At 37.7% G+C, this 22,124-nt stretch overlaps 1 protein-coding gene across 1 annotated transcript in view; it reads left to right on the plus strand.

Annotated features, from left to right (window-relative positions):
- Window positions 1-226: 226 nt before the first annotated feature.
- LOC111859729 (uncharacterized) overlaps window positions 227-22,124 on the plus strand; it is a 28,473-nt gene continuing 6,575 nt past the window's right edge. Inside the window, exons 1-8 of the mRNA XM_072712783.1 lie at window positions 227-412; window positions 4,227-4,290; window positions 9,166-9,474; window positions 11,051-11,377; window positions 11,638-11,943; window positions 12,720-13,094; window positions 16,402-16,541; window positions 21,527-21,905. Of these exons, the coding sequence (XP_072568884.1) occupies window positions 227-412; window positions 4,227-4,290; window positions 9,166-9,474; window positions 11,051-11,377; window positions 11,638-11,943; window positions 12,720-13,094; window positions 16,402-16,541; window positions 21,527-21,905 (2,086 nt within the window). The remainder of the gene's footprint in view (window positions 413-4,226; window positions 4,291-9,165; window positions 9,475-11,050; window positions 11,378-11,637; window positions 11,944-12,719; window positions 13,095-16,401; window positions 16,542-21,526; window positions 21,906-22,124) is intronic.

The following is a 22,124-nucleotide window of genomic DNA, read 5'->3' on the forward strand; positions in this document are numbered from 1 at the left end:
AGTGAGTGAATTGTTCAAAGGGCACTGTCTATGGGCTTTGTGATTCTACTAGGAGATTTCAGTGTTCATGTGTCGGAAGGATGGAGATACATCAAGGGGCAGTTTGGGAAGAACAGCCTGCCAGAACAGAAATTTGTATTTGACTTCTGCAGAAGGCAGCATGGATTGTCCATAACAAATACCATGTACAAACACAAAGACATTCTGCACATGGCAAAGACACCAGATGTACCAGGATGAGCAGTCAGGGTTTGCTGGTATCATGAAGCAACTGTTTGAGAACAACAGAAAGTTTTTTCCTGTGTCTCAAGTGAGGTTGTGGACATTGAACCTCAATGGTTGCAACTATGAAGAACTACAGCCAGAAGGTAGTCATGGTGGTAAGCCGGAGATCCACTGGTGGACACCAGTGGTGAGAGTAGCTGCCAAGCTTAATGGGGAGGCCTTTAGGGAAAAGCTTACACTGGGGTCTCCAGAGACCCGAGAATGGATCAGAAAGGCTGGAAATGCTGCAATGAAGTCATGGAGGTAAAAGCATGCGTCTAGGAGTAATTCATAGAGGTCATAGAGAGAGAATATTAGGTTTCCCATCCATCCATTTTCTGAAACTGCTTGTCCTATTCAGGGTCACGGGATCCTGTTCGGTTTTCAATCCTACCTGGCTTCTGATGAGCCACACTAGTTCTCAGGTAAATACCAAGAGCAGGTGTGGCTCATCAGAAGCCAAGTAGGATAGAAAACCTACTGGATAGTAGCTCTCCAGGACCGGAGTTGGAGACCCCTGCTCCACAGATTACAGCCCTTCCCGAGGGCTAACACACACACCACCCCCCCCCCCCCCACCCCAGGAATGTTACAAATTCAATCCCCACTCCACTCAAAATCAAGGTGTAAAGCACAGCAAGCTTAGAGCCACAATACCTTTGTGTTTTTAGATCCAGATAATATAACCCACATCAAGCTTATAATCACAACGCTAGTGCATTAATTCCCCTACAGGAACCAAACGGAAACATTCCCAGCCTCCCATCTAACCCCACCCTCCTGCTCATGACCATAATCTGCAGATAAAACTACTTTCTAATTAAATTATTGTGTATGTTAAAAACAAAACTTGAGCATTTAAAAATTGCTAAGTGCTAAAATGTTTGCTCTCAACTTTCAAACAGATGTCTAATGGTTGATAACTAAATAACTGATTACTAAATGATAGTCCCCTAATTGAAGTAATTGTTTAATAGGACTATTTATCTGCATAACATGGATGACAATCTGACATATAATTTATTCTTATATTCATGATTAACAAATTATTAATTACTCAGAAACTAGTTGCTATGGATAAGGTGCTATCAGTTGTCTGTATATGAATGACTTGTCATTGAGTTCTTATTGCTGACGGAAAGTAGACTCTTCCTTAGCAAACACCATGTAACTAAATCATTATACAATTATGATTCATTAAAAAACTGCTAATTAAACATTAAAATGTTGGTTACGGTATAACTAACCTTCATCTAGGTCAGGGTTGGGGAACCTGTTCCATGGAGGGCCGTTGTGGGTGCAGGTTTTTGGGACGACCTCTCAATCAGCCAATAATAAAGCAGTAGTTCTCAACTCCAGTTCTGGGGACCCACTGTTATTGGCTGATTGAGAGGCCATCCCAAAACCCCGCACCCACACCAGCCCTCCATGGATCAGGTTCCCCACCCCTGATCTAGGTGATCACAGGGATATGTGGGTTTCTGGGGTGTAACAGTCAGGCTAGAATAATCACATGATTCAGTGTACTGTATAAGGGATAGATCAAATGGGCAGATTGTCACAATTGCTGACAAGGGACGACCCAAATGCAGGCTGTGATTGAGCCAAACTGACAAAAGGGGTGTTTATTGAAAGGACTAGACAGGATACAACATGCTGACAGGTAACAATGGCAGAACAGGGAGCACAAGCCTGGGAGACACTAATATACCTGACTAACAAGGGATCAAACACAAGGCAGCCGTGAGTGATTAACAGGAGGGCAGGGAAAGAGGTAAGACTAACGAGCTCCAGGCGTGCCTAGTTTAGAGCCTCACCCGAGGGCAAACGAGGCGATCAGATAGGCGGGGCAGGCTGCACGTGATGCAGAAAGGGTTTGCAAAGTGATTTCATGCTCCCTTGGAAGAGAATATTTAGTATTTTTGCAATGCAAAAATACAGTATTTTATTAAAATAAACCAGGAAGTACAGCATCCACGGCTTGTATCAAACAAGCCGTGGATGCTGTACTTCCTGGTTTATTTTTATACACTTACAATAAGGTTATTTGGTATCTTATATTAAAATCCATTTTGATGTATCTTTGCCCTTTCCTTGGTATGGTGGGCTTGAAGTCACATCCCTGCTATTTGCAGATGGTGTCATGCTTTTCAGCTGTCAAGAACGTCTAGCACACACTTCAACGTTTCGAGGCCAAACGTGAAATGGCAGGGATGAGAAGCAGTAGCCCTAAATCTAAGGTTATCTCATACTCTCTCAGAAAAGAGTGGATGGCTCCTTTCAGATGACCTGAGAGAAAAGGGTTTAAGAACCTCAAGACCTCAAGAACCTCAAGGTCTTGTTCACGAATGACAGTAACATAACAGTTCACAGGCGGATCATCCTCTGCATGAGACTGTGAGTGTGCTGAGCAGCTCCTTCAGTCAGAGACTGATACACCCTCGCTGCAGAAAGGAGCGCTTTCGCAGATCATTCATCCCGACAGCAGTTAGACTCTATAACATATCATGATGTCATGAGTCACCCAGATACTTACCTCTATGGTCACCACTACTTACCACTTCATACATAATGCACCTTATAGTGAAATAGTTGTTATTTATTACTACTTGCACTTTTTCCCACAACCACTATCCATATATTACATACTGTGTATGGGTGTACATAGGCACTACTGCTGTATTTAGTGTTGATCTTATTGTATTTTTTATTATTTATTTTTTCTTCTTTTTTTCTTGTATTCTTATTCTGTCTAGAGCTGTGGTAACGCACAAATTTCCCCACTGTGGGATCAATAAAGTCCTATCTATCTATCTATCTATCTATCAGTGTGGTGACTGCAGTTTTGTGGGCACTGAGGAGGTCTGTGATGGTACGGTGGGAGATAAGTCATAAAACCAGACTCGCTGCTTGTCAGTCAGTCTACATTCCTATCCTCACCCGTGGACATTAACCCCATTTTATGTATTTAGTAGATGCTTTTGTCCAGAACGATGCACATTTTTCAGAAAGCAAGGTCAGACAGTCCCTAGAACGAATGGCTCTGCTTAAGGGCACCGCAGTGAACTCATGCTGCTGATCCCGGGATTTGAACCGACTTCCCTCAGATCAGAGACCCAGTGTCCTTCCCCGCTATATCTGCACACAATAACCAAAAGAATGAGGCTGTCAGAGGCTGCTGCTCCGGAAGGAAAGATGTCAGCTGTCGTGTGAGGATGGTTCTAGAGAAGGGTGCTCCAGCGACACACCCCCTATGCAGAGGCCCCAGGGAAAAGCCAGGAGATGCTGGAGGGATGATATCTCCCCAGCTTGGGAACCATCTGGAGATCCCCCAGACATTAGAGTCTGTAGCCATGGAAACAGTGTCTGGTCTGCCCTGACTTTCTTGGCCCGCTTCCACCACAACCCTCAGAAAATGATGATAAACCACAAAGTCAGTCATCAGCTTTTAGCTCCAGCACCACAACAAGGCCATGTTTAAGCCTTATGTATTATTTTCACTCCTGATTTTAATCGAAACTGAACTACAGGACCGTCTGGAGTTTATAGGCATCAAGAAATTTGTAGGAATGCAGAAAATGAGCATATTTGCATAGGAACAATTCATTTAAAAAGTGCCTTCATGAGAAGTAGGTCAAGAATGAAAAAAATCCATAAAATCAGTTCAATTAATGGAAAATTCCCTTTTATGGTGTATATTCTAGTTTTATTATTTCGACCAATACGGTTTTGTAATAATACAGTGACTTTTAAGTTTATGGTCAGGTACATTACTGGGTAGTGTTACTGTGCCTATTACTTTGACTACTGGGGAAAAGGAACAATGGTAACCGTATCATCTGGTAGGTATGATTTTATATATTACACCTTTCGCCAAAAAAAAAAAAATGCTTTTCCTAAGCATCAAGTACTGTAAAGGCAAAATCAAAATCGTGTTTGTTTTTGTATGAACCGTGCGCCAGATAGTTAACAGTGATTCCTACTTTGACTACTGGGGGAAAGGGACCATGGTCACCGTATCTTCAGGTATAACTTTTTTTCGCTTTTTTTAGCATTTATAATTCATAATTCTCGACGTGTTGTGATTTCGCGATAAAAAGTCTAAGGCACTAAACTTTTAAGTATGAGTAGCCTGAGGTCCTGTGTCATTGTGCGTACTATGATGCATTTGACTACTGGGGGAAAGGAACGACAGTAACCGTGACTTCAGGTAAGAAAAATTGTATAATTTTGGGGGGAATGATCAGGCTGTTGGAGGATGTTACTGTTCATTGAAATTTGCTATTTTTGTTTATTTTAAATTAACTCGATCCCATTATTTGCAAGTACGTACGTTTATAATCTTGAATATCTGAAAGTTTATAGCAATGTTTCGCGTTTGGAAATTGAAGTACAAATTTTCTGAATTGTCCGTATTTGGGAAACCCTGTCGTAGATGATAGATGGGATTTTAGTGCTGGTCGAGTGTAGATGTACGTTACTGTGTATAACGGGTACTTTGACTACTGGGGGAAAGGGACCATGGTCACCGTATCTTCAGGTACAGTATCACTTTCCTATTTTGCTCTTTTTAGCATTTCGGCTATATAATTCATAATTCTCGAAGTGTTGTGATTTCGCGATAAAAAGTCTAAGGCACTAAACTTTTAAGTATGAGTAGCCTGAGGTCCTGTGTCATTGTGCGTACTATGCATTTGACTACTGGGGGAAAGGAACAACAGTAACCGTAACTTCAGGTAAGAAAAAATATGTAAACGTTTTAAATGAATATTTTTTTTTCGAAATGCCAAAAAAATTTCAATCAGTTTGTCCAAAAACTCATAATGTTTGCATGTTGTGGCGTTATCGTTAGTGAATGCGTTTTAAGTACTGGTCGACCTTGGTATTATTTTACCGTGTAACGCTTTTGACTACTGGGGAAAGGGGACCATGGTCACAGTGACTTCAGGTAAGAAAAAAATTTATAATTTTGGGGGAAATGATCAGGCTGTTGGAGGATGTTACTGTTCATTGAAAATTGCCATTTTTGTTTATTTTAAATTACCTCGATCCCATTATTTGCAAGTAACCTACGTACGTTTATGATATTCAATATATTTTGTTTGAAAGTATATAGTAATGTTTCTCGTTTGGAAACAAAATTACGAAATTTTCTGAATTGTCCGTATTTGGGAAACCCTGTCGTATACGATAGATGGGATTTTAGTGCTGGTCCAGTGTAGATGTACGTTACTGTGTATAACTGGGCTTTTGACTACTGGGGGAAAGGGACCATGGTCACGGTGACTTCAGGTAAGAAAGAATTAACGTAAACTTTTCCCGAATACTCTACCTGCTGAATGACTTTAATTCTCATTGAAACATGCAGTTTAATTATTATTTAGCAAAATGTTCGTAGATGAAAATACTTTTCCGTGGACAGACGTGCCGAAATTCTAATGATTATTCTTCGGAAAACAAATTCTAAATTTCTCAAATGTGCGCGTATATGAGCGGTCTATAGCGGTAAATGAGATATACGTACGAGTGGAGTGTAATATCAGGTTACCGTGTAGCTGGGAGGCTTTTGACTACTGGGGAAAGGGAACCGTGGTCACGGTGACTTCAGGTAAGAAAAAACAATAAAAATTAAGGAGGATTTTGATTACTTAACTTCCGAATTTATTCACGTTTATACTATCATAGATTTAACGAAATTGCGAGTTCAAATATACTGTTTTAATTTCTGTGGTTGAAAAATAAAATAAATATGTCAAATGTGCGAAGTCGATGACCGTAAACAGACAAAAATGCTGTTTTAGTACTTGGCAAGTATGGTCTTATATCACCGTGCTGGCTGGGGTGCTTTTGACTACTGGGGAAAGGGGACCCTGGTCACCGTGACTTCAGGTAAGAAAAACTTTTTCTTTTGCTGTAGGATTTAAATTTCGAAATCGAAAATAATAATAATTATTATTATTTTGTCCGTCCATCCATTTGCTACAACCGCTGGTCCTGTTCAGGGCCGCGGCGGTCGGGAGCCTAACACGGTAAAATGTAGGGATACTTATCCCGCTATTTGTTAATTAAAAAAACGCCGAATTTATAGTAAACCCATGCTTTAATCGCTGTGTTTTGGAAAAACACAATGTGTCAAATATGCGAAATCGTGTATTGTAACGGGTAGAAAATGCTGTTGCTATTCTATTCTATTATAGTCTAACGTACTGAAATTAGAAAGCCTTGTTTTATTTCATTGTTGCGGCTGATATGGACCCCTGGGGCAAAGCAGCCATAAACGTATCCACATGCGAAGTAATGGGAGGTGAAGGACAGTAAATGTAATATAAGTACGAGTCGAATGTAGAATTGTGTTACTGTGCTACTGGGCTGCTTTTGACTACTGGGGAAAGGGGACCATGGTCACCGTGACTTCAGGTAAGAAAAAATAATATTATAACGTCAAGTTTTGGTCAATATTCTATTTGCATGCAGGACACCATGATATCTACTAATTATTTCGGCTACTATTCAGTGAAATGTGCATATTCTGTTAGCTGCTAATGCATGCCCGTTATAATGAAAAGGTGAATTCGGAATGTACCGATGTCTTAATCACTGTTCGTGAAAAGTACAAAATGTCTCAGATTTGCGAAGCCGTGCCCTGTAAACCGATAGTAAATGATGTTTTGGTACTTGTTAAGTGTTGTCTTATACTGTACTCACCGTGTAACTGGAATGCTTTTGACATTTGGGGAAAGGGGACCATGGTCACGGTGACTTTAGGTAAGAAAAAGACTTTAAATTTTTACGATGTTTCATATACTGCAGGCTAATTATCTCCCATATTTAGAGCAGATAGATGTAAAGGGAATGTGAAATGATGATTAATCGCCAAATAAGTGGAATCCTCAACGCTTTAACTCGTTTAAATGCGGTTTAAGTACTACCCCGCAGTGGTTTATTATCACCGTGTTACTATGGTGCTTTTGACTACTGGGGGAAAGGGACCATGGTCACGGTGACTTCAGGTAAGGGAAAATTAACGTAACCTTTTCCGGAATACTCTACCTGCCGAATGACTTTAATTCTCATTGAAACATGCAGTTTGCTAATTATTTATTACCATTTAGCAAAGTGGTCGTAGGTGAAAATACTTTTCTGTAGGCCTGCGTTCCAAAATTTTATTGATTGTTTTTGGAAAAAAAACAATACAGAATTTCTCAAATGTGTGCGTATTTGAGCGGTGTATAGCGGTAAATGAGATATACGTACGAGTCGCGTTACCGTGCTATGGGTATGCTTTTGACTACTGGGGAAAGGGGACCGTGGTCACGGTGACATCAGGTAAGAAAACAATCTTAATTTAGAATTATAATATGTTTTAAAAATCGAATTATTACAAAGATGTCACGTAAAATAATCTTGAAGGCTGTTAATGGCTAAATAAAAACCAATAGCTCTGTAGTTTCAATTTACTGCTGGGAAAGGAATAACGATGGTTGTGAGCTCAAGTACGAAAAATATCTAGTGTGTGTGTCTGTGCGACCCTTCTTATTAACGTTTAAAATAATCTTCAAATGAATCTATTTAGTCTTATTTAATAAATCCTGTGAATCTCAAAAGATTCCATCATTCTGTTATCGTTTGCTTTAGAATAGTTTAAAGGCCTCGGTTAATCTCGGATTATTTTTAAAGAGTATTAAATAATTACAAGTATTTTTGAGCAAACGTTTTCTTAAGATCTTTTTCCCAGTCCAATCTATTTGGCAATCTAAAATAAATCGTGAGCGTAACGCTGTTTAAATGCGGAAAAATAATGGAGTGGTATTTATAGAAAAAAACTGCAAGATTCTCAGGTGAGATATAACTGCATCGGTTAAGAGTCATTATTACTGCTAAACAGGCTCTGTATTTTCTGTATTTATCAAGTAAGAAATAAATGTAAAATATCAGCGCTGTATTTAATTGGAAAAAATGAATCAAACACGGTAATATTTAGAAAGGAATGTTATATTGAAATTAAATAAGATAAAATATTTTCGAAAATAAAACACTTTAAACCTGCGTTTTTTAACTTTGAAGTAACGAAAGTAAACCAGAATAACCTTTGCTTTAAAAATGTATCACTTAACATTAATGGAAAAAGTTGCTTATTTAGGTCGCTTGCAGAAGACATTTTTACGCAACTCGATTAGGCTTCTAATCACGCCACCGATTATTAATATTCGAATTCAGTCAGTCAGCAGTTTTTATTTATGTGTTGTTACTCATGAACTGTATAAGATTGTTGAGGCAAATTCAAGACCATTTATCACGTATTGGTATTCTGATACCAACCGGTAAGTACGGCATGTGCTTTTATCTAAGTTCTTTGAGTTCTGGCGCCCAAGCAATGGTTACGTTCGGAAAGAAATTGCTGGTTTAGTCTAAATTCGTCGATTGAAATTGGCAGTGCCAGATATGCCTGAGAAAATGTGTCTATTTATATACATATTTTCCCCAGGGCGATTAACGAGACAGTATGTTGAGAATTGTTGTAAAATAAATTAATACATCCAATCATCCATTTTCTGCATCCGTTTGTCCTCTTAAGGATCGTGGGGAATATAAGACATTACCGTGTGTCATTGTATGTTTGAAACTGTTATTTGATTTCGCGTTGCATAATAGTCATATTAGTGTTGCAAATGCTTTTGATTTGAAAAAAAAAAAATATATATATAGTTTTTTGTGCGTGTGTTCTTGTGTTTCCAGTTTTATGTCATTCTGTAAAGCGTCGCCGGTTGTGTAAGATCCTTATGTGTATGTAAAGTACTTTGTTTCAACTCCTTTCCCGACTGTTGTAAAATAGGGAATTGCCGGGTACAAAGGAGAGGAATGCTGAAGTTTAACTGTGCTTTTTCCCTCCCCAATGCCCAGGCGTACAAACGAAGCCCACCGTGTTTCCACTTCAGTCATGCGCGTCTGACACCAGCGGAGGCCTGGTGAACATCGGCTGTCTGGCCACCGGATACGTGCCGTCGCGCTCCGTAACTTTTACATGGCGCGACAAAGGGAAGGGAAGCGACATTTCTGACTTCGTTCAGTACCCCGAGGTCCAGCGCAATGGCGCCTACTCCGTTTTCACTCAAATTAAGGTGAAAGCCGAAGATTGGGAAAAAAGCAACACCTACACCTGCAATGCAAATCAAGGGCAGACCGCTGAATCAACAGATGTAACTCGAATGGGTAAGAGATTTTTGTCCATGTGTCATTTTATTAGTTTATTACTTTTTTATAAATGCACAAGTAATATTTAAAATATTATACGCAATTCCAAATTTGAACTTCTTACCAAATATACATGTTATAACTAGAAACCTTTCTCCATTCAGATAACTCTTAGCTTTTGTTACAAATCATTTAAACCTGTTAAACATGTAGGCATACAGAACAACCAATAGGTTCAAATATACATGTGTTATTATGTGCAGCTGTGAATTTGTCAGTCACCGAACTACAGTTGTGTACCTGTTGTGATACAAGGTGTTTTATTCTATTATTTTATTCCTTTTCCATTATTGAGTTACACATGGGTGTGGGCATAAGATTCTGGTATTTGACATTCGATTGTTGGCAATGGCATCTATCAGACCATACAGATGACATTAGGATGAACATGTCATTTGTCAGTTATACATTTTTGTTTATTTCTCCTCATAAAATGGTCTAGCAGGTGCACAGAGGACAGGATTCAGTAATTATGATGAAAGCCACGCTATGAAACTGGTTACATTTTCTTGGCTGGCTAATGGAATTGCAGGCACTGGATATATATTTATACTATATTTAAAAAATCTGAAAAAGTACCAGATGTGTTTACTCAATGCAGTCGTTCTGTGTTAGCTGAAAAAGGCGTTTTGTTTGATCGACATTTTATCCAAGTGTTCTGATAAAAACAGGACCAGACATTATTAAGAATAAACAGACATCCTAACCATATTGTCTTAGGCAATGAGGACCAGTGTAGACACCAAAGATCTTCATGCAACATGTCAATTTATCATAGAAGCCTGCAGGCAGTGACAAGCTGAACCCAGCCATGAATGAGTGTAACATGGTCATTGAGACAAATAGTGCTTCTCTAGTTTGTCTGTTGCTGTTGCAATTTTGCAGTATTAAAGGAGCCGATTCAGTCCACAGGCTTGCACCACAGTTGTTACTCCAAGTAGCCCTGGACCCTCTGTGTTTAATCTCAGCATACAGTTTTTGTTGGTGCCACAATGCTGCAATTAAGGTCTTAGCAATGGGTAGCCAATCATATGCTTTCATCGAACTGTAGGTTAGGTGTAGCCAATCATGTGCTTCTGTGAAAATGTATGTCAAAGGGTGGCCAATCATTTGCTGCCATTAAACTCTGTGTTTGGAGGGGGGGGGGGGATTCTGTTTGTTTATGAATGGTGCCAGAAAAACTAAGGGAATGCAGTGAGTTCATTTGCAGATATAATAAAATAGAGGAATAGTGTTTATGTATCAATTACTCTGGTTTCATTGCTCTTTGGTTGTTATTGAAATCATAACCAATGACTGAAACCTGGCCACATTTCACAGGTTTGTAAAATGAAATAGGTTATGTGCTTCAAACATTTTAACCATTACAAAAACTGATTATAATATTTTGGTGGTATACTGGTTAATGTAAACTAAAGTGCATCCTGCAGCCTCCCCCAGACTGTCTCCTCCCTCCAATGTGCTCTTTCTTGTCATCTACATTTACGCTTCTGCATACATCCCTATGTGTGTGTGTTTCTGCATTTCTTTTCAGTTGTAAAAACTGTGAATCCCACTCTGTACGTAATGACTCCGTCCCAAGAGGAGCTCACCGAAAAGAAGTCGGCCAGCTTCGCTTGTCTAGCCAAAGGCTTTTCTCCCAAGACGCACAAGTTGAAGTGGTACTTGGGGTCAAAGGAAGTAACTGAGAATGTCACTAGCTTACCTGAGGTTAAAGACAATGGCGACTCATTGTTCAGTGCGTCCAGCTTTTTGTCACTTCCCGAGAAGCAGTGGAAGAGCGATGAAGCACGTGTCACGTGTGTTTTTGAGCGCAAACCCGGCTCGATTGTGCAGGAGTCCGTTTCATTTCGCCCACCTGGTACGTTTCGTTCTAAATGTCTGTATTTGCATTGGAATTGCATTAAGTCATTACACTTTTTCTGTGTTTCATAGATACTACTGCATTAGTGAAGCACAAGGTCGACCTTGTTTGACCTTTGCATTGAGGAGAAAAGGGCTTATTCATATGTTAATGTTTAAAAATACGTTTTGTATATATTGTATATCTTTCATAGATCTGTTGAGAACCAACCAGTGTTCACCCTAACCATTCTACTCTTTGCTACATTATCCTTGTAGACTGCATAGAGGACCCCATCAATGTAAAAATTTTTCCTCCAACACCTGAGAAATTTTTCCTCAATGAAGAAATCTTACTTGGCTGTAAAGTCACCGGCGACTTGAGCAATTTAGTAGCCATTGAATGGGAGAATGCAGATGGCTCCAAACTTGTGGCAATGAAGGAAGTTAAGGAAAACGGGAATTCTAGAGTCTCCTGGCTTTCCATCAGCTACGAGGAGTGGAGCAATGGCACAGAATTTGTGTGCATCGTCACGCACAGTGACTTGCCTTTACCAAAGAGAGAGACCTACCAAAGAGAAAACGGTAAGAGAATTATTCATCACAAGTTTTTAAATTGAAACTGTGCTTTATTAGGATGACATATAGTAACAGATTGAGTGCTGGGGGTTATCACAGATTTCACGAGTATAAATGTTATATTTTTGCAATGATATGCTGTTTCATCTGGTAATTTTTATCTACATCTATAAGATCAGCATGGTTTACTACTGTGCAGAAAAAAACAGTATTCAGTTATATATTATTAATATCTAATATTAGTAATGATAATAGTAGTAGTGGTGGTGGTATTATTATTATTATTATTATTAATAATAATAATGATAATAAACATACTACAAATAATAATTGAATAAGCATTTCAAGGTTTTGAACAATATTTCTGTTTCAACTTCACTTTGTAGTATACAGTAGCAGCTAGTATGTTCTAATTGGGCCTGTTTTAATCAAACTGCTTTAGTCTGTTGTAGCGTAACGTAACTGGGTGAGTGCTCATTTTTCTGTTGTCTTCACATATTGCTTGTTACATTACTCTGGCAAGCAATTCATTTAAGTTATACCATTTATTAAAGTAAGTAAATCATTATGAACCTCTAGTGGAATTTAAAATTACACCCGAAGACCCAGAGTGAAATTTCAATTATGACTTTGTAACATAATTAATTACATAGCTATCGCTCACATTATTAATTTTCATTAAGCGGGAGGGCAGTGCAGAAATTAATTTTATTCTATATACGTGCCTTTTTTCTTAGTATCGGGTTTAAATAATTGATAAACATAATCATGTCGATTTTCAGGACGAGCGGCCAAAGCTCCCTCCGTCTTTATTCTGGGGCCAGCGGAGCAGGCCAAGCAGGTGACCCTGACTTGCTATGCCAAAGACTTCTACCCCAAGGAAGTGCTGATCTCTTGGCTTGCCAGCGATGAACCCTTGGATAGGAGTCGGTTCAGCACAACTAGTTTGATTCAGACAGGCGACACCTACTCAGTGTACAGCCAGCTGACAATAGAGAAGGATGAATGGGATGAAGGCAAGGGCTATAGCTGTGCAGTCCACCATGAAACTAACAGCAAAGAAATCAAAGCCATAGTCAGAGCAATTGACAGCCTCACAAAGAAATCCTCTTCTGTCAACCTAAGCCTGTCCATTCCTCAAACCTGCAAGGCTGCCTAACTATTGTTTGTGTTTTGTTGTCTTTTTGTGGTGCCTCTGTAACTGTGATGTAGAAGAAATCCACTTGTCTGTCTGTCAACCTGTCTGATGTTTGTTTTTAACATGAAAATGCAAAATGAAAAATGGCAATAAAAAATCAGTAAATAAACCCTCATGTCTATACATTCTGTGCGCAGTAGCTAGTCCTATATAGTACTAGTCCTGCATCAGCTTTTCCAAGTATGTGGAGAAGCTGTAGTACAAACAAGGGCAAAATACATTTAGGTTTGCCGCTTTAGAAAAAAAAAAAAAAAGAATCCCAAAGCATTTGGCAAGAGCGCAAAGAGGGCTTCGTTAAAATTACAATAAGACTACCCATATAAAGGGTTTATGAATGGTTTATAATCTGGTTATTAATTAGGTTGTAACACTTTGTAAATTATTAATGGACAATATATAACAAGTTATAGCACTGTTTTCTTTTTATTAATGAGTCACTACCATTTACAAGTGGCAAAAGGCAGCCTTATTGTAAAGTGGTACCTAAAATTATAGTTATTGTCATTCAGCTGTTTTGCCTCTGTATTATATGTCCAAGCACACATTGTCCTCTATCTGCAACAGCAGGTAGGAGAACAGCCAGTAACATTATTATACTACATGGTCTTTCTGTGTTATCTCTTTAGGTAGTGTAAGCCCAGCATGTGCCTGTGTGTCATGTTAACTGTGGTTCATTGTCCAAGTCCCGAGTTCATGTCGTCATATAGATTGTCCATCAACTTGACCAGTGCAAATTATAGTATCAATGCTTTAGGACATCCTGGGTTCATCAGTAGCAAGCCAAGAGGGTCACTGAAATTGTCTCAGTAGGTCAGAGTCACCTGAACACGCAATCATTAAGACACATTACCAATGTGGCATGATCATATCATTAAGAAATGCTAGCATTAACGCCAAATTGTTTTTGACACCGAAAATCAACCAGCACACTAGCGCAAGTAAAACACTGCGGGCTGACTGTACAAATGAGCGATCATATAGCAATCTTTACCGAACAACCATTTCGGAGTACAATCACTTCTTTACTGCAGTATTTGGACAAAACAGCGCCTGGTTTCTCGAAACCATCTTAACGCTCTGAACGTGTTTCACGAAACGTTCTTCGTTAAGTGTATCTTCCGTAAGATATTCTTTCGTAAGGCTGGTCATAGCTTCTGTTAGCTGTCTCTAATCGCTGTTGCCGGCTCATACTGCTCATTTAAAATAAGGCTAACATTGTTAAGTTCCATAACCACACGTCACTTAACTAAAAAATAACATCCATATCATAAAATGATTTTGTATGATACATGACTATACAATCATCAGGTTTTGCCCTTGTGGTCTGAATGCACAGCAAATTGGCCTCAGTAATGTGCGGATAAGGAACACACTGTTGATTACATACTTATTTATTAACTGGGAAGGGGGGGGGGGGGGGGGTTCGGTTCTGTCGATATTGCGGTGAACGCCTTTCCCCCAATTTCCGATGCCCCTGGAATGCACAGACCTCTGTAATTGTGACAAAGTCAATATCAATATATCAATATATCAAACCTTTGGTTCATGAGGTTGATAAGAGTTGATACTGCAGGTTAATTTTCATGGAAGTCTTATATATTTCCCCCCAAAAGCCACCCTGTAATACTCCTTAGTAGTCAATACTGAAGCACTTAGGACATTCTCTTATGTTTAGACAGTAATGCAACTTTTCATTTGGCTATTGTGGCTCTGTTTATCCTAATATAAATGACATGCACACATATTGGTGCATGCAGATGTTTTATAGAACAAATAAAAATAAACTGGTGATACTACAATCTGGGGAGGGGGGCTCATGCTCTCAGTAGGCAAAAATCATATTTATGGTTAGACGACTCAAGTTGTTAATTTTGTATTTTATTGTTAGCTTCTCCCCAGTTTTGATTAATGCAACACCACTCTTCTCTCATGCGACAGTCACACAACTGCTGCATGCAGGGAATAATCGATTCTCAAGTCATCAATGTCGACCAATCAGGTGTTCCGGCGCCTATTAAAATCGCACAAGAAGCTCTCCCGCCTAGAGTGACCATTATCGAGAAACTGGGCCTAGGTCTCATTTCTTATTGAACATTTTTATTTTGTCATTTAAACTTCAACCTTCTGGCCACAAGCCTTTACCCACTACCACTGTGCTTCATACCACTTTTTTGTAAATAATTACTAAAGTCCTTTGTGGTCATGCCTGTACCTACCACTGAGAACAAGTCAAGTCCTCAGAATTTTTTTGCGACTCCAATAATCACAATCAATTACAGGGCAAACCTAGGAAGGGCCATGACTTTTGACCTCAGTATTTAAAACATCCAGATGTTTGCGGTTTCACTTTCCCAGAACCACGGCCTGTTAGTACATTTAAGCCCTTCAACAATAAGGGGTTTGGAATCTATCATTTTAGTTTGTATGTGTTATACTCCCTTCATTTAATCTGGAAATTTAGCTGGAATAGCGGTACATTTAAGATATTTTGGAATATTCCTTCTACTTTTAGTGCATATCTTGTGTTGAATGAGAACTTCTACAGCATAAGCAGTTGGGTAATTATGTGTGTTTGTGTGAGTGTGTGTGTGTGAAGACAGAAAAACAATGGGAAATAATAAAAGGAAACTATATCGCTCAGTGTTTAACATCGTCACCTTGCACATCCGTGGTGACAGTGAGTCATCCTCAGCTCTTTGTTGGTCTGTAAAAGTGTCCCCAGCTGAGCCAAACAGTTTCTGAAGAGGCACACTGTTGGTCGCCTTTCAGCATCACAATTTGAAATGTTTAGTGTGCTGGTCTTGTGACTTAAAGGAATATAATGTATATGTGATTTAATATGTAGCTCTGAGAATGTTCAGGACAAAAGAACTTCTGGAAAACATTCACTGCTATCACTGGTTCTTTTACATGGGCGTCCACACAGGAAGATTAGATTAATAGTAAGAGACTGCAGAGTTTAGACTGTTGTACCTGGAAATAATCTGCGCTTCATCTGTCTTAAGTGCAAAATAATACAGATTCTCAAAATTGTACTTTAGAGCTCTATACAGTTTAACTTGCTTTTCTTTATTAAAAGTAAGGAAGGGACCTTGTTAAAAATAATCAGAGCTTCACTGATTGTGCCTGACCTTGTGACACTGTACCAGATAAGTGGCTGGTCCACAGATGATGATGGATGAATGGATGGATGGATGGATAATTCAAAGCTGAAATGTTTTCATTTCCACAGCTGTTTGGGTGATTATACGCTTGGTTTCTTGCAGACAAATACCCGTATATCTGGCTAGACCCTGGCTGGGATGTCATCGAAGGCGAGTGTGACAATGCTGGACACACCATCTTCACCTTCATCCTTCTCTTTCTCATTACTCTTTTCTACAGCATTGGGGCCACTCTCACCAAGGTAACAGTCGGCACAGGATGCGCAGCCGTGACAGGTCGTTTCGATAGGCACACACACTTTAATGAGTAAATGTATCACGCTGTCTCTTTTCTCAGGACAAACCAAACTCTGATTTACCTTAAACGGTCTTCCAATGTTGTATTGTTTCTTTAAATGACATCCAGGTTTATGTTAAGAAATAAGACTATTGATTTTTTTTTCCAATATGAAATATACATGAATATAGTAATTAAAGTAACAAATAACAAAAAAACTTTTCTCACCAATAGTATGCTCTAGCTATAAATTATAATACAAGCATGAAACACTGATTGGCTGACTGAATAAAATCAGCTTTAGTTGGTATTTTGGAAGCTACTGCAGCTACACTACTGGCCAAAATTGTGGAAACGTCCAATTCTTAGAGAACTTTGTTCAAATGTTGCTCCAGTTACTTATTTAATTGTCCATTATATGATTTTAAAAATATCACACGTTGGATGATTAAATAAGTAATTGAAGCGATTGTTCAATAAATTTCTTCAGTCTCTAAACTGTGTGTTTCCACAATTTTTGTCAGTAGTGTACATTTAATTCCAGTATGACTGCATAAATGCTACATCACCGGTGTAGTATTCCCTAACATAAACCTCGGCTTTACATGACTGGGATACAGGGCTTTGAGATATAAGTTTAAATACTGAAATCAATGTTTCTGAAATCTGAAAACAATGTTCTGATTATATATTAATTGTGCATAAAGTAAGACTGCGTATATTCAAATTTTTAATTCTTTATAAAAAGTGTGATTGCAGACATGTTAAACTGTTTTTGTTCTTTTATATCTATAAATAAAACATACATATCTTCTTGTTTTCTTTAAATATACTTTTCAATTTCAGATGAAATGATTGCCTGTTCAGAAGAACTGATACCAAATGCAAATTAGTTTTACTGTGAGTTACATTATGCTTGTTTTAAATGTGTCTGTGCTTTTCTAAAAGTAATTTTTCTGTTATCTTTTCTCATCATTTGTCCTGTTAAAACTAAAAATAATTGCACCCGTATATAATTTTGCACCATTTTGCATACCTTAATTTTTGTGCATTATTTTCATACAGTATTGTAATAAAAGCTATTAAATGTATAAAATAATTGTGTTGTGATTTGTAAATGTTTGTTACAGTAACTGAATAAAAAATTTGATTTCTAATCCTGAACTTGTGCATATCCTTGATTTGTGCAAATTATTTCAAACCTTAAAATGTACTATTTCCTGTTTTGTCTATAAAAACAATGAAATGTTTTTCACAAAAAATGTTATGACCATTTTACTAATGTTTACCTATTTAAAATAAATGAGCACTCACCCAGTTCCGTTACGCTACAATAGACTAAAGCAGTTTGATTAAAATTGTATTCATTTGTCTTGTATAAAACAGAATGCCAGTTACCTCGGACATATTTTTATTAGGAATTTTAACCATTATTAAAAGTTCGTTTTTATAAAAATAAAAAAAAAAAAACAGAGGTTGACCAAAACAAAAATGAAAAAAAATAAATAAATAGGTGAATTTTTTTCAGATGTTTGAAGCGCCGGCGTACCTGATTTTACCCATGGTGCCAATAAAATTAAATTATACTGTAAATTTATATTTGAAAATGTGGCTTGCGTTAATCGTACCAATGTCTAATAATAATTTATTGTAAATATATCTACTATTTTTTTAAATAAATGTATTTATTTGGATGGATGACTGGTTGAGCTCTCTCGCCTTGTGCCCCTGGGAGAAAAGCCAAAAGCCGCTTATGTGCAGCTGTGTGCAGGCTGCATGTTTCACTTCTGCCTCTTTGCTTTTGCAACCTTTTTTGCGCTCTGAGTGTTACTTAATTCTTCCCTCCTCTGCGTTCTGTGCTCACCAGGGCGTGACTTTAACTGAATGCTTTGCATTAAATTTGCTGTGTGCACCTGGCAGCCAGCAAACAGTCCCCCAGCTTCAATTTCACTTCTTGGAACTGGTGTAGATCATTTGCATTATTAATATATGTGTGACTTTGTATCATTTTATTGTAAATCTGGAATCATTGGGCCAATTTAATCCAAGGACAAGATTTAAAAACCAAAACATCCATTCAGTACACAAATAATTTGTCAGTAGATGCTTTAACCAATACAGATAGGAGGCATTTATAATGACAAGCTTGAAATGTGAACAGGATTCTGTTGTTGGAATGTTGAGTAATTGAAAGAATATAAAAATAATAATACACCCTGTAACCTTGTACCAGATAAGTGTTTACAAAATGCATAATACATATGTGAAGTTTTATGCGATATATAAATAAATAAAATATAGAAAATAGTTACACTATTAACAATAATATAATTAAAATAAAGCAAACAATAATAAATAAGATGCCCTGTTATGTGTTATATAAAATATTAATTTCCTTATTTGACAAAATTAATTACGTTTTTTTATTATTAATAATAACAGCATGTAAGGAACTCCAGTCCAGTGCATTTACTGGTTAACTAGGCTACATGTTATCATTCTCCACTCCGACAATGCTCAAAGTTCATTTCAGTTTTTTTTTTTTTTTTGCAGTGCCATGCAACATACAAAAAAGCTACAGTGTTTTATAGAGAATAAAGACTTTACGTTTCTTGCTTTGATATATTAGCAATACATTTTTCTGAACATTTAGTGCATGTTTTTGATCCAGGAAAGACAGTGAGTGTTATTAAAGCAATGAATCCTACTGCAGAATATCACCTAAAAGAAGAAAAATTATAAATGCAATGTATACAATACTCTACCTATAATGTGTATATATAATACATGTAAACCATAATATTCACCATTAGATTGCTAGACCAGGCAAGACTAGTGAAGCATCAACTGAAGAAATATGCATCTTTTTTTAACTGATGTTACTGAAAGTGCTGCTATCAGGACAGTAAAATGAGATCTGAGAAACGAAAGAGAGAACAGCTCAGAGAAGCTCTGAACCGTCCTAGTTGTGCGTGATCTCTGGCAAATGTGACAAGGCCTATAAAGTCTAACAAAGAGTATTATTTGAGGTATCTGAAGGTAATGCAGCTGTTGGTAAAATAATAATATGTATATTTTTGTCAAATTACCATTAACTGTCACAGATGAGTTGCTGGTATTTATGGACTGTCTTCAATTTATAAACCTGTGTAAAAAATAATTTGTGGGGCCACAGAAACACATAAAACATTTTTGCAATGTATTAAATCTAGTCCTGCCTCCCTGTCTATGACAAGGAGTTATATTAGAAGCAGATATAGAAGATGGATGGATGGATAGATGGATAGATATTTAATTAAATATAATATTAAAAAATTAAATATATTAAAGTAAATATAGATCTTATATAATACTATCAAAAATATTTAAAGTTATTCATCTGGATAGTAAGTGTATTACCTGAAAAACATTGTAACATTTGAATATATGCACACATCGGTATATTGAATGGTTAAGTCAAATACTGGAGTGATTTCAGGAGAGGTTTTGAAATGGCTAAGACACTTTGACACACATATAGTTTTATACCAACACGATTCAATTTTCTTTGCCTCAGCTTTTTGTACAGTACTAGATATTGTTTTAGAATAAATTACTGTCAAATATTCATGTACTTTGTGTTCCTTTCACTAAAAATTACATAATAATTCAGTAATATAATAGATAATTTATGATAAAATTACATTATATTTGTAATACATAAATCAATTATGTTACATTTAATATAACTCATTGGCCAGCAGTATGGATTCATTTCCATTTGTCACTATCTATCTATCTATCTATCTATCAATCTGGCTTTTCATTATGCTATTTGAATGTTTTGTTTTGTTGAAAAAAACATATAGAGGTTATTTATCTGGGTAGGAAATGCATATAATGCATATTTGCTCAGAAAAATAAAACACAATTTAACATTAGTATATATGCAAATTAATTATGATTAAAAATAAAAAAATTATTCTGTTCTCCAAAAAGTATATATACAGTACCAGCCAAAAGTTTGGACACATCAAACCACCTGCAGAGGAGAGTGATGGTGTCGAATCACATGACCTGGTCACCTGACCTAAACCCAGTAGAAATTGTTTTGGGGGAATCTGACCAGATACTGAAGGAAAAGTAACCACTGAGTGCTCAGCATGTGTGGGACCTCCTTCAGGACAGCAGGAAAACCATCCCAGGAGGCCACCTCATGATGCTGGACTAGAGGAGACAGTAGGGTCTGCCAGTCTCTGGAGCAACTGGGGTTAAGGGCCCAATGGTGGGATCAGTCTGCCCACCACGAGATTTGAATTTTTATTTTTTAATACAGTTTTGGTCAGTGTATAATTCCATATAGTTCTTATGTTCTTATGTTCTTATGTTCTTATATGTTATTTTATAGTTTTTATGTATGTAATTATTTGGAAATGTACAGACTTGTATAAATAGAGCTAGAAAAAGAAAGAAAAAAAAAATATATATATATATTCAAATATACTACACACACATTCCATGTACTTGTGTGTGTATAATTATATATAATTATTACATAATGCAATTTTGCACATGACTCACAGACTAAGTATAATTTAGGGAGACCTGCTCACTGCCTTTGCATATTCTCTCCTGTCAGTCTGCCCGTTTTTAGCTGATTTGGCCAGCACAGCTTTTGTGTTATGGCAGCTCAATGCTGCCCTCTAGTGGACCATGCAGAGCTATAGTCTTAGTACTATTGCCAGTCCTATACTCCTCGTTAATATTTTTCTTAAATAGAATTTAACTGTGAGGAGGTGAGTGCCGAGGCACAAATACTGCTTCACACGTCGTATTTTATCAATTCCATTGTAATTAGTCAAATCATAAGGCCGTGGTTTTTTTACGTAATTGATTTGTGACCTAATTCCTGCACTGAGCAGATATAACTTCTATTCTGTACACTCTCAAAATGCATGTATGCCTAGATGAAATACAACACAAATCAGTGGTTCCCTTAAAAGTCTGATTCGTATTTTCATCATTTTAGAACAGAAGCCATTGTACCCAAACATGACACTGTACGCCTCGCCATGGACAGAAGATGAGGAAACAGTGAATTTGCTCTGTGTCTTGAATGGGATCCGACCCAACAAAGTCATTGTGAAATGGGAGGCGATCACCGGCACCACCAGTGAAAATGTTCGTAGTCATCATGAAATCATGGTATCAAAAAATGGAGATGAAAAAAGCACAAAACTCATCAGCCAGGTGACGCTGGAAATGAAGAAGTGGAGCAGCGGCATCAGCTACAAATGCCAGGCTACGGACAAGACATTAAGCACTTCCAGAAACATTAGCTTTTGCTCCGGTGAGTGTCAGTCACTTCAGGCTTATGGGGTAATGGTAGGTGGGGGTGGGTTTTGGTACATGCGGGGATGAGGTGGGGGTGGGTTTTGGTACATGCGGGGATGAGGTGGGGGTGGGTTTTGGTACATGCGGGGATGAGGTGGGGGTGGGTTTTGGTACATGCGGGGATGAGGTGGGGGTGGGTTTTGGAACATGCGGGGATGAGGTGGGGGTGGGTTTT

This window comes from Paramormyrops kingsleyae, chromosome 5, assembly GCF_048594095.1.
Source record: "Paramormyrops kingsleyae isolate MSU_618 chromosome 5, PKINGS_0.4, whole genome shotgun sequence".
Taxonomy (NCBI): domain Eukaryota; kingdom Metazoa; phylum Chordata; class Actinopteri; order Osteoglossiformes; family Mormyridae; genus Paramormyrops; species Paramormyrops kingsleyae.